The sequence below is a fragment of the Somniosus microcephalus genome, chromosome 20 (genome assembly GCF_052327205.1).
Source record: "Somniosus microcephalus isolate GS21.2 chromosome 20, FLI_Smic_1.0, whole genome shotgun sequence".
NCBI lineage: Eukaryota > Metazoa > Chordata > Chondrichthyes > Squaliformes > Somniosidae > Somniosus > Somniosus microcephalus.
The window spans coordinates 6233137-6246277 of record NC_141006.1 but is presented as its reverse complement, the minus strand read 5'-3'; the positions used below and the strand labels follow the sequence as shown (position 1 = coordinate 6246277).

General features: G+C 50.0%; 1 protein-coding gene across 1 annotated transcript in view; it reads right to left on the bottom strand.

Annotated features, from left to right (window-relative positions):
* Positions 1 to 13141, bottom strand: part of LOC147103039 (potassium voltage-gated channel subfamily KQT member 4-like) — a 290327-nt gene that overhangs the window by 175110 nt on the left and 102076 nt on the right. Inside the window, exon 2 of the mRNA XM_085962309.1 lies at positions 4691 to 4845. Within this exon, the coding sequence (XP_085818435.1) occupies positions 4818 to 4845 (28 nt within the window). The 3' untranslated portion in view covers positions 4691 to 4817. The remainder of the gene's footprint in view (positions 1 to 4690; positions 4846 to 13141) is intronic.

Genomic DNA, 13141 nt, shown 5'->3' with positions numbered 1-13141 from the left:
CAGGTAGGGCGTCATCTTCGGGGAGCGCAGAGTGTCGGCATCATCACCGTGGGTCCCGCTATCAGTTGGGTCTGTGGAACCCGCTGGACAGGGAGCCAGGTCCCGGAGCGAAACGGAGGACTCCCGGCCATCAGGGTAACGCACGTGCAGATACATGGGATTGACGTCCGTGAATTCTACCTCGTCGACGAGGGGATCGTTTTAGAATATCGGACGACTCTTCGGAGCAGCAAGGGGCCGGGAGCTGCCAAGCGTGTAAAATTAAGGCACATGGGATTGGGGGCAAGGTGTTGGCTTGGATAGAGAACTGGTTGGCAGACAGAAAGCAAAGACTTGGAGTAAACGGCTCTTTTTCCGAGTGGCAGGCAGTGACTAGTGGGGTATCGCAGGGATCAGTCCTTGGACCCCCGCTATTCACAATATATATTAATGATCTGGACGAGGGAACTAGATGTAATATCTCCAAGTTTGCAGACGACACAAAGCTGGGTGGGCGTGTGTGCTGTGAGGAGGATGCCGAGAAACTTCAGTATGATTTGGACAGGTTGGGTGATTGGGCAGAAGCATGGTAGATGCAATATAACGTGGATAAATGCGAGGTTATCCACTTTGGTGTCAAAAACAGGAAGGCAGATTATTATCTAAATGGCAATAGATTGGGAGAAGGGGAAGTGCAGCGAGACCTGGGTGTCCTTGTGCACCAGTCGCTGAAGGTAAGCATGCAGGTGCAGCAGGCGGTTAAGAAGGCAAATGGTATGTTGGCCTTCGTCGCGAGAGGGTTTGAGTACAGGAACAAGGATGTCTTGCTACAGTAGTACAGGGCCTTGGTGAGGCCACATCTTGAGTATTGTGTGCAGTTTTGGTCGCCTTATCTGAGGAGGGATGTTCTTGCCATGGAAGGAGTTCAGCGAAGATTCACCAGACTGATACCTGGGATGGCAGGAATGATGTATGAGGATAGATTGAGTCGATTGGGCTTGTACTCGCTGGAGTTTAGAAGAATGAGAGGGGATCTCATCAAAACTTATAAAATTCTAACAGGACTAGACAGACTAGATGCTGGAAGGATGTTCCCGATGGTCGGGGAGTCCAGAACCAGGGGTCACAGTCTAAGGATAAGGGGTAAGCCATTTAGGACAGTGATGAGGAGAAATTTCTTCACCCAGAACCTGTGGAATTCTCTGCCAAAGAAGGCAGTGGAGGCCAATTCATTAAATATATTCAAGAAGGAGTTGGATATATTTCTTAAGGCTAAAGGGATCAAGGGATATGGGGAGAAGGCAGGGACAGGGTACTGAGTTTGGATGATCAGCGATGATCTCATTGAATGGCGGAGCAGGCTCGAGGGGCCGAATGGCCTCCTCCTGCTCCTATCTTCTATGTTTCTATGTAACCATGACATTAGGGATGTCCCATGGGTGGAGCGACGCTGGAAGCTGAAGAATCGCTCGTGAGGTGTGACATTGGTGGACGTAGAAAGAAGAGACCTGATGGAATGCAACATGTCAGGGAGCGTAGTTTCCCACTGCGGGTCTGGTAGGTTGCGTGACCTCAGCGCAAGATGAACAGCGTTCCAAATGATAGCGTTGTATCTTTCAAACTGTCTGTTACCGATGGGATGGTACGGTGTCGTTTTACTTGTGGCGATTCCCCGTTGGGAGAGATAACTTTTGAGTTTGCTTGACATGAAGAAGGGATCCCGATCAGAGTGGATGAAATTGGCCGTACCGCTAAGGGAAAAGACTTGATCAAGGCATTTGATCACTGTGGAAGTAAGCATATTGGGACAGGGGAAAGCAAAGGGAAAGTGTGAATATTCGTCCACCATAGTCAGTAAGTAGGTGTTTCGCGTTGAGGAAGGCAATGGCCCTTTAAAGTCAATGCTGAGTCGCAGCATAGGCTGCATAGCGTGTATGAGCGAGCCATCCGATGGACGGAAGAATTGCGGTTTTAATTCCACACAAATTCTACAGGAGGAGCATGTTCTTTTCACATCTTCCGTAGAAAATGGGAGATTTTTAGATCACACAAAGTGCAACATACGGGTAACGCCAGGATGGCATAAGGCAGTATGAAGATCTGCAAGAGTCGAAGTTGACATAGAAGAGCAGAATGCCCGCGTGAGGGTATCCGGGGCCACATTCTCTTTGCCGGGTTGATCATGTATGGTGTATCCCAAGGCAGCCAATTCCATCCTCCAGAGTTGTATTTTGTTATTCTTGATCTTAGTGCGTTTCTGGTTATCCAGCATAAAGGCCGGGAGCGCTGATCGGTTATAAGTGTGAAATGGCGACGAGCGAGAAAATGACTCCATTTACGTACCGCTTCGATGATGGCCGTAGCCTCCTTCTCGACAGGAGGGTAATGGAGCTCGCTACCCTGCAAAGTTCTGGACAGAAATGCAACGGGTCGACCGCCTTGATTCAAGGTAGCAGAGATCGCCACATCCGATGCATCGCACTCGACCTCGAAAGGAATATTTTCATCACTGGAACAAAGCGTGGCTTTTTCCAGTTGTCGCTTGAGGAGGTTGAAAGCTGAAATAGCCGTTGCCTCCAATGGAAATGACTTTGCATGAAGCAGGGGCTGGATCTTGTCAGAGAAGTGGGGCATCCATTTCACATAATAGGCCAACATGCCGAGTGCCCGACGAAGAGAGCCGAGATTCGTAGGGGGAGGGAGCTCCTGAAGCGGATGAAGTCGCTCTGGATCTGGTTTGATGACACCATTGCCCACCCAGTAGCCAAGATGTTGACTGATGGTACTGATTTCACAGATTTGGACTCATTTAAGGTTAAGTTGCGACGACGGAGAATGTCAAAAAATTTCTGGGGATTGGCATCGTGCTCCTTCTGGTCATGACCAGCAATGGTGATATTATTCAGATATGGAAAAGTGTCCGTTAAGCTCTCCTGTTTGACTAGGCTGTCCATTGCCCATTGGAAGACGGCCACCCCATTGGTGACCCCAAATGGAAGGCGACAAAACTGGTAAAGCCGACCATTGGCCTCAAAGGCCGTATACTTCTTGCCAGAGTCCTTTACCGGCACTTGATGATATGCGCTCTTTAAATCAAAAGTTGAAAATACCTTGTAGTTGGCAAGGTTATTGACCATGTCATCGATGCGTGGTAGTGGGTAGGCATCCAGGTCAGTATACTGGTTAATAGTTTGCGAGTAATCGATGCAAAGATGTTTCTTGTGTTGCTTCAGAGGATTTTTAACAACGACGACTTGAGCCCGCCAGGAAGATGAACATGGCTCAATGATACCGTCAGCTAGAAGGCGAGAGATTTCTGTCTCGATAAAGCATCGATCATCTTGGCTGAAACGTCGTGATTTCGTGACTATGGGCTTACATTGGGGGGAAGGATTGGCAAACAAGGAGGGCTAGTCGAGCGAAGCCGCCGAAATCGCACAAAACGGTACTTTGGAAATAGTAAGGTCTGGCTTTGACCTTCCAAACTCGAAAGTGAGTCTGTTGTGTTGTTTCTAGAAATCCTGTCCCAGGAGCACATCACTGCATAGGTTTTTGAGCACCCCGAGTCGGGTAGAGAAATAAGTGCGGCCATTGAGAATAAGGTCGACAAGACAAAAGCCGGAAGAATTGGTGGTCAGTGTCATCAGAGCCGTTGCAATTTCCCTGTCCGAGGGGTAAATATGTAGTTTTAACTTACTGACAGCCCGCTCACTAATGAAGCTGTTAGAGCTGCATGAGTCGATTAGTGCGCTCAAAATGTGTCCATTTACCAAAACCTTTGTGGCTGCATGGGACAGACTTTGGGGAAAAACAGCTGTAATGGGAGGAGGGGCAGTGTTACCCCTGACAGCTGTAACCTTAATAGTGGCTTTTGGGGGAGGAGCAGTTTTATAGATAGTAGCTGCAAAACTAACAGGAGCTCTCGACTGGTATACCTTAGAAAAGTGGCTTTTCTTACTAACAGCGGCTCTTGACTGGCGTACCTTAGAAAAGTGACCTTTCTTGCTGCAATGATTGCAGGTTGCGTTATGAACAGGACAAAATTTCCTATAATGGAACGCACCTCTACAGAAGAAACACTTCCTTCCAGATTGCCAAGATGCTGCTAGGGCGGGGTCGTCATCAGTGTAGGTTTCTAGGGTAGGGTTGTCATCAGCCAGGTTGGAGTCGTCATCCGTGAGGGCTTCCGCCCGAGGCCTATCGAAGGAGTCACTAAAAGTGATAGCAGCAGCCCGTGCACATGGTGAGAGTTGGTATCTGCATTCCTCTTTGCTAAGTCCAGAGAACATGCTTGGTCATTGGCAGCCTGTAACTTGAGGGTTTAATTCTCCAACAGACGCTGGCATATGAAGGGAGATGTAATTCCATTAATAAAGGAATCACAAATTAACTCCTCCTGGTACTGCTCAGCTGTGACAGCTTTAAGATTACAATCCTTGCCGAGCCTGCGAAGTTTCTGAAGGAATTCGTCAAGTGATTCCCCGGGTTGTTGTCGAGTTGTGGCCAGTAGATGCTGAGCAAAAATTTCATTTGGGGACTTGACATATAGCTTCTGTAGTATTTGGATAGCGGCGTCATAGTCGACACAGTCTTCGATATAATCAAACACATGAGGGGATACATAATAAGCAAGCATTCGTAACTTATTAGGAACATTCTCACCACACTCCTCAAGGAAGTTGCTAAAGGTGCGATACCAGTGTTTCCATACCTTAGCAGCTGTAAGTGAATTCGGGTCCAGGTCGAGATGGGTGGGTCTGAGTAGTTTCTCCATGATGGATCGATTACTTGTCTGAGTTCCCTTCTACAGTTTGAGTCGTAGCTGGCTGTTCCCGAAATCACCCAAAGCGTGGAGATGATATCAAGCTGGTTAAATTGATGTAATAAAACTCAGTACGCACTTGGTTCAAGTATAAAGCAAGGCTTTAATCAACTTGTTTCAGAACATGGAGGTCTAGTTGTACAGGTACACTATACCTTATCCGAAAGCCTTAGGACCAGCTGAGTTTCGGTTTTCGGAATTTTTCGGATTTCAGAAGGTATTATTATAAGACTGGGAAATTTGTATTTAATATAAATTGTAAAAGTTCAGGCTACCTCTTGCGACTGTTCCGTGTCTCATTCCCCTTCCTGTTTCTCTGGAAAGCCGGATATCGGCTGGCCCGCAAATCAGGTCGGAGGTCGGGTGGGGGGGGGAGAAAAGAATATCGGACGGGCCGCGGTTCGGGCGGGGGGGGGGTGTTGGGGTCGGGGGGGGGTGTCCGAGGGGGGTCCGGTCGGGGTTGGGGGGGGCGGGGTCGGGGTCCGGGGGGGGTCGGGGTCGGGGGGGATCGGAGGGGGGGAAAAGAATATTGGACCGGCCACGGTTCGGGTCGGGAGAAAATAATATCGGACGGGTCGGGGGTCGGGTGGGGTCGGGAGAAAAGAATATCGGACGGGTCGGGGGTCGGGTGGGGTCGGGAGAAAAGAATATCGTACGGGACGCGGTTCGGTTCGGTTCGGGTCGGGTCGGGGGGAGAAAAGAATATCGGACGGCCCGCTGCAGCTATCGGACGGGCCGCTGTATTGTTGGGTTCACTCTCCCGGTACCTCCTTCACACTGCCCGGCTCGGCCTGCAATCTCCTACCCAGGAGGGAACTCTGTGACCCTCTGCCCTGCTCAGCGTATGTTGTGCGCCACTCTGGTCATGCCATGCGCACGACTTACGCTGAGCAAAAAAACTTTCGGTTTTTAGAGGTATTCGGTTTTCGGAAGTTCGGATAAAGGATAGTCTACCTGTACTTCACTAGTTCCAGTCTTAAAAAATGTCCCTGTATAGCTAGCCCCACGCCCGAGTATTTATACTCCTTGGACAGCGCCACCAGCTGGCCGTCCAGCATCATTTCATGAGTCGTTTCTTTATTATGATGAGATTTATAACAGGAGTACCCTTACACTCTTGCCTGTATGTAATGTGGGGAATACCCCGACACTCTGCCCTGTATGTAATGTGGGGAATACCCCGACACTCTGCCCTGTGTGTGTAATGTGGGGAATACCCCGACACTCTGCCCTGTGTGTGTAATGTGGGGAATACCCCAACACTCTGCCCTGTGTGTAATGTGGGGAATACCGCGACACTCTGCCCACTGTGTAATGTGTGGAATACCCCGACACTCTGCCCTGTGTGTGTAATGTGGGGAATACCCCGACACTCTGCCCTGTGTGTGTAATGTGGGGAATACCCTGACACTCTGCCCTGTGTGTAAAGTGGGGAATACCCCGACAATCTGCCCTCTCTGTAATGTGGGGAATACCCCGACACTCTGCCCTGTGTGTGTAATGTGGGGAATACCCCGACACTCTGCCCTGTGTGTGTAATGTGGGAATACCCCGACACTCTGCCCTGTGTGTGTAATGTGGGAATACCCCGACACTCTGCCATGTGTGTGTAATGTGGGGAATACCCTGACACTCTGCCCTGTGTGCGTAATGTGGGAATACACCGACACTCTGCCCTGTGTGTGTAATGTGGGAATACCCCGACACTCTGCCATGTGTGTGTAATGTGGGGAATACCCTGACACTCTGCCCAGTGTGTGTAATGTGGGAATACCCCGACACTCTGCCCTGTGTGTAATGTGGGAATACCCCGACACTCTGCCCTGTGTGTGCAATGTGGGGAATACCCCGACATTCTGCGCTGTGTGTAATGTGGGGAATACCCCGACACTCTGCCCTGTGTGTGTAATGTGGGTAATAGCCCGACACTCAGCCCTGTGTGTGTAATGTGGGTAATACCACGACACTCTGCCCTGTGTGTGTAATGTGGGGAATATCCCGACACTCTGCCCTGTGTGTGTAATGTGGGGAATACCCCGACACTCTGCCCTGTGTGTAATGTGGGGAATACCCCGACACTCTGCCCTGTGTGTAATGTGGGGAATACCCCGACACTCTTCCCTGTGTGTAACGTGGGAATACCCCGACACTCTGCCCTGTGTGTGTAACGTGGGGAATACCCCGACATTCTGCCCTGTGTGTAATGTGGGGAATACCCTGACTCTCTGCCCTGTGTGTGTAAATTGGGGAATACCCCGACACTCTGCCCTGTGTGTAATGTGGGGATACCCCGACACTTTGCCCTGTGTGCAATGTGGGGAATACCCCGACACTCTGCCCTGTGTGTAATGTGGGAAATACCCCGACAATCTGCCCTGTGTGTGTAATGTGGGGAATACCCCGACACTCTGCCCTGTGTGTGTAATGTGGGGACGACCCCGACACTCTGCCCTGTGTGTGTAATGTGGGGAATACCCCGACACTATTTCCTGTGTGTGTAATGTGGGGAATACCCTGACACTCTGCCCTGTGTGTGTAATGTGGGGAATAGCCGACACTCTGCCCTGTGTGTAATGTGGGAAATACCCCGACACTCTGCCCTGTGTGTAATGTGGGGAATACCCCGACACTCTGCCCTGTGTGTGTTATGTGGGGAATAGCCGACACTCTGCCCTGTGTGTAACGTGGGAATACCCCGACACACTGCCCTGTGTGTAACGTGGGTAATACCCCGACGCTCTGCCCTGTGTGAGTAATGTGGGGAATACCCCGACACTCTGCCCTGTGTGTAATGTTGGGAATACCCAGACACTCTGCATTGTGTGTAATGTGGGGAACACCCCGACACTCTGCCCTGTGTGTAATGTTGGGAATACCCAGACACTCTGCATTGTGTGTAATGTGGGGAACACCCCGACACTCTGCCCTGTGTGTAACATAGGGAATACCCTGACACTTTGCCCTGTGTGTGTAATGTGGGTAATACCCCGACACTCTGCCCTGTGTGTGTAATGTGGGGAATATCCCGACACTCTGCCCTGTGTATGTAATGTGGGGAATACCCCGACACTCTGCCCTGTGTGTGTAATGTGGGGAATATCCCGACACTCTGCACTGTGAGCTCAATGTGGGGAATACCCCGACACTCTGCCCTGTGTCTAATGTGGGGAATACCCCGACACTCTGCCATGTGTGTGTAATGTGGGGAATACACCGACACTCTGCCCTGTGTTTGTAATGTGGGGAATACCCCGACACTCTGCCATGTGTGGGTAAAGTGGGGAACACACCGACACTCTGCCCTGTGTTTGTAAATTTAGGAATACCCCGACACTTTGCCCTGTGTGTAATGTGGTGAATACCCAGACACTCTGCCCTGTGTGTGTAATGTGGGGAATACCCCAACATTCTGCCCTGTGTGTGTAATGTGGGGAATACCCGACACTCTGCGCTGTGTGTAACGTGGGAATACCCCGACACTCTGCCCTGTGTGTAACGTGGGGAATACCCCGACACTCTGCCCTGTGTGTGTAATGTGGGGAATACTCCGACACTCTGCCCTGTGTGTAACGTGGGGAATACCCCGACACTCTGCCCTGTGTGTGCAATGTGGGGAATACCCCGACATTCTGCGCTGTGTGTAATGTGGGTAATAGCCCGACACTCAGCCCTGTGTGTGTAATGTGGGTAATACCACGACACTCTGCCCTGTGTGTGTAATGTGGGGAATATCCCGACACTCTGCCCTGTGTGTGTAATGTGGGGAATACCCCGACACTCTGCCCTGTGTGTAATGTGGGGAATACCCCGACACACTGCCCTGTGTGTGTAATATGGGGAATACCCCGACACTCTGCCCTGTTTGTAATGTGGGGAATACCCCGACACTCTGCCCTGTGTGCTCAATGTGGGGAATGCCCCGACACTCTGCCCTGTGTGTAATGTGGGAAATACCCTGACACTCTGCCCCGTGTACAATGTGGGAAATACCCCGACACTCTGCCCTGTGTGTAATGTGGGGAATACCCAGACACTCTGCCCAGTGTGTGTAATCTAGACAATACCCCGACACTCTGCCCGGTGTGTGTAATGTGGGGAATTCCCCGACACTCTGCCCTGTGTGTAACGTGGGAATACCCCGACACTCTGCCCTGTGTGTAACGTGGGAATACCCCGACACTCTGCCCTGTGTGTAACGTGGGAATACCCCGACACTCTGCCCTGTGTGTGTTACGTGGGGAATACCCCGACATTCTGCCCTGTGTGTAATGTGGGGAATACCCCGACACTCTGCCCTGTGTGTAATGTGGGAAATACCCCAACACTCTGCCCTGTGTGTGTAATGTGGGGAATACCCCGACACTCTGCCCTGTGTGTAATGTGGGAAATACCCCGACACTCTGCCCTGTGTGTACAATGTGGGGAATACCCCGACACTCTGCCCTGTGTGTACAATGTGGGGAATACCCTTGTTGTGTATGTACCTTTAAGGGAATAACTGGTCTCAGACTGCAGTACCGGCAGTCACCACCCCTGTATAAAAGGCCCTAGCAAGCTTCGATAGTTTCAGTTTCCAGGTTGTCTCCATTCAGTAAAGTCTTGTTATAATCAACTCCTGCAGTCTGTGTCTCAATTATACACGGACATAATATTGGCGACGAGCAGATACGAACTTACCTACAGTCTGCACCACCTCATGGGATCCATCCCTGAAGCGAAGTTAGCAGAGGTCGAGGCCAGAAGGAAGAAAGAAACAGTAGAAACAGGCGTCGACCGTGGGCATCCGCCTCTGAGTCGATGGTGCTTCAGCTAATCGGGCTGGTGGCAGGTAGTACACTGATCCTTCCTGGGCTGCGGCGTAACCGCCTCGATAAAAATAGAAGAGAATGCAATTCCCAAGTTTTTCAAAGCAAGACCGGTACCATATGCAATTCGCCCAGCCGTCGAGGCAGAGCTGGAGAATCTGGAGAAGGCAGGCGTGTTGTCTAAGGCCGACTGGAGCGAGTGGGCGACACCCATCGTTCCTGTCATGAAGAAAACATTAAACAATAAGTCTGAGGAGCCAAGGAAGGTTCGCATCTGTGGGGACTTCAAGGTGACAGGGAACCCAGTCCTTCACACAGTACAATATCCTCTTCCAAGGATAGAAGATATCTTCGCCTCACTATCTGGAGGGAAGCGTTTTACAAAAATTGACCTAGCACAAGCATATTTGCAGATGGAGGTTGAAGAATCCTCTTGGAAGTATCTCACAATAAACACTCACAAAGGTCTTTACCAGTATAATCGACTGGTGTTCGGAGTAGCATCAGCTCCGGCGATATGGCAAAGAGCGATGGAACAAGTCCTGCAAGGGATTCCGGGGACTCAGTGTTACGTGGACAACATCCTAGTGACAGGTGAAGATGACAGTGAACACCTTGCCGACCTAGAGCAGGTGCTCACTAGACTACGGGAACATGGGCTGCGAGCCAATCGCCCCAAGTGCGAGTTTTTTACAAAATTGAAGCGGTAGTTAAGGCTCCAGAGCCTGAAAATGTGTCGCAACTGAGGTCATTCCTCGGATTGGTGAATTACTACCGTAAGTTTTTACTGAATTTGTCCACAATTCTGCATCCACTGAACGCCCTACTACGAACGGGAGTAGCATGGAAATGGAGCGATGAATGTAAGCGGGCCTTTCAGAAGAGTAAGGACCTAACCACTTCAAGAGAAGTATTGGCTCACTACAACCCATCGCTACCGATAAGGCTGGCGTGTGATGCGTCTCCCTACGGCATTGGGGCGGTACTGTCACATAAATTCCTTGATGGTTCAGAGAGGCCGATAGCTTTTGCGACAGAGAGGCCCTCAGCCTGGTGTGGGGGGTGAAGAAGTTCAATCACTACCTGCACGGTCAGAAATTTACTCTACTAACTGATCATCAACCTCTTGTCTCCATTTTCAACCCTCAGAAGGGCGTACCGATAATGACAGCACAACGGCTACAGAGGTGGTCCCTTTTCCTAGGGGCACACCAATATGACATCGAGTACAAAGGAACTAAACAGCATGGGAATGCTGATGGATTGTCGCACCTACCGTTGCCGATGGTGGAAGAACTTGCAGTGGATCCAGTGGAGATATTCCACTCGACCATAGTCGAATGTCTCCCTGTGACGAGTGCAAACATAGAAAAGGAAACACGAAATGACCCGACACTCTCCTGGGTCTATGATTTAACGGTGAAGGGATGGCCAGCACATGGCGAACCACTGCTGCCAGCATTCTCGCCAAGAAGAGAACAGCTGTTAGTGTGCAGAGGAACCTTGATGTGTGGAACCAGAGCAGTAATTCCACCCAAATTGAAGGATAGAGTGCTCAATGAGCTTCATGAGGGTCATCTGGGAGGGGTAAAAATGAAGAACTTAGCCAGAGCGTTTGTGTGGTGGCCGGGAATCGATAGAGAAATCGAAGAGATGACCAAGAGCTGTACAGGATGCCAGAAGGTCCAAAACGCCCCACCACATCCATGGGAGTGGCCCTCATCTCCATGGCAAAGGGTGCACATTGATTTTGCTGGTCCCTTTATGGACTCGATGTTTTTAATTGCGGTGGATGCACATTCAAAGTGGCCAGAGGTAATAAAAATGTCCTCAACCACCACGGAAAAAACTATCACAGTCTTACGAACCATATTCGCCAGGAATGGGCTGCCTGAACAGATTTGCTCTGACAATGGACCACAGTTTGTGTCTGAAGAGTTCCGGAGGTTCTTAAAGAACAATGGTGTTAAGCATTACACATCCGCCCCATATCATCCAGCCACTAATGGATTGGCCGAGAGGTTTGTTCAAACATTCAAGAAGGCTATCAAGGCAATGTGTAATGAAGATATACCCCTACAACACAAGGTGGATAACTTCTTGTTTGCCTACCGGAATGCGACACATGCGATTACCAACCAAACTCCAGCCATGATGTTCTTCAATCGAAGACTGCGATGCCGCTTGGATTTGGTTAAGCCAAACATCAGAAGAGATGTGGAGAACAGGCAGTTTCAGAATATGAATGACAGGCCGACCAGGAGTTTTAAGATAGGTCAACCAGTTTTGGCCCGGGACTACCGCACAGAGAAATGGCAGCCAGGAACGATCTGTACACGGCAAGGACCTCTAATGTATACCGTGGACGTTGGAGAGAGCATTGTAAGACGCCATGCTGACCAGATTCTAGAGTCACTGGAAAACGTCAACTCCACACCACGATCTGATACACCGGGCGATGAAACCGAAGTACCAATTGCATCTACCGCAGAATCGGTGATATAGGAAGCAGACGAACCAAACAACGACATTGATCCCGACTCAACTTTGCCAGAAGAACCTGATACCCCAAAGAGGCGTTATCCAGACAGAATCAGGAAGCCTCCTCAAAGACTGAACTTATAATTGCTTAACTTCAACCAATGTATCTAGCAACTGTAATTGTAATTGTAATTAGTTATTATTTAGTTGTTAAATGAATGTTATGTACTGTTTATCTAAAAGGGGAGGAATTGTTGTGTATGTACCTTTAAGGGAATAACTGGTCTCAGACTGCAGTACCGGCAGTCACCACCCCTGTATAAAAGTCACTAGCAGGCTTCGGTAGTTTCAGTTTCCAGGTTGTCTCCATTCAGTAAAGACTTGTTATAATCAACTCCTGCAGTCCGTGTCTCAATTATACACAGACATAATAACCCTGGCACTCTGCGCTGTGCATGCAATGTAGGGAATACCTTGACACTCTGCCCTGTGTGTAATGTGGGGAAAACCCCGACACTCTGCCCTGTGTCTGTAATATGGGGAATACCCCGACACTCTGCCCTGTGTGTGTAATCTGGGGAATACCCAGACATTCTGCCCTGTGTGTACAATGTGGGAAATACCCCGACACTCTCCCCTGTGTGGGTAAAGTGGGGAATACCCCGACACTCTGCCCTGTGTTTGTAAATTTAGGAATACCCCGACACTTTGCCCTGTGAGTGTAATGTGGGGAATACCCCGACACCCTGCCCTGTGTGGGTAAAGTGGGGAATACCCCGACACTCTGCCCTGTGTTTGTAAATTTAGGAATACCCCGACACTTTGCCCTGTGTGTGTAATGTGGTGAATAACCCGACACTCTGACCTGTGTGTAATGTGGGGAATACCCCGACACTCTGCCCTGTGTGTAATGTGGGGAATACCCTGATAATCTGCCCTGTGTGTGTAATGTGGGGAATTCCCCGACACTCTGCTCTGTGTGTGTAATGTGGGGAATACCCCAACACTCTTCCCTGTGTGTGTAATGTGGGGAATACCCCGACACTCTGCCCTG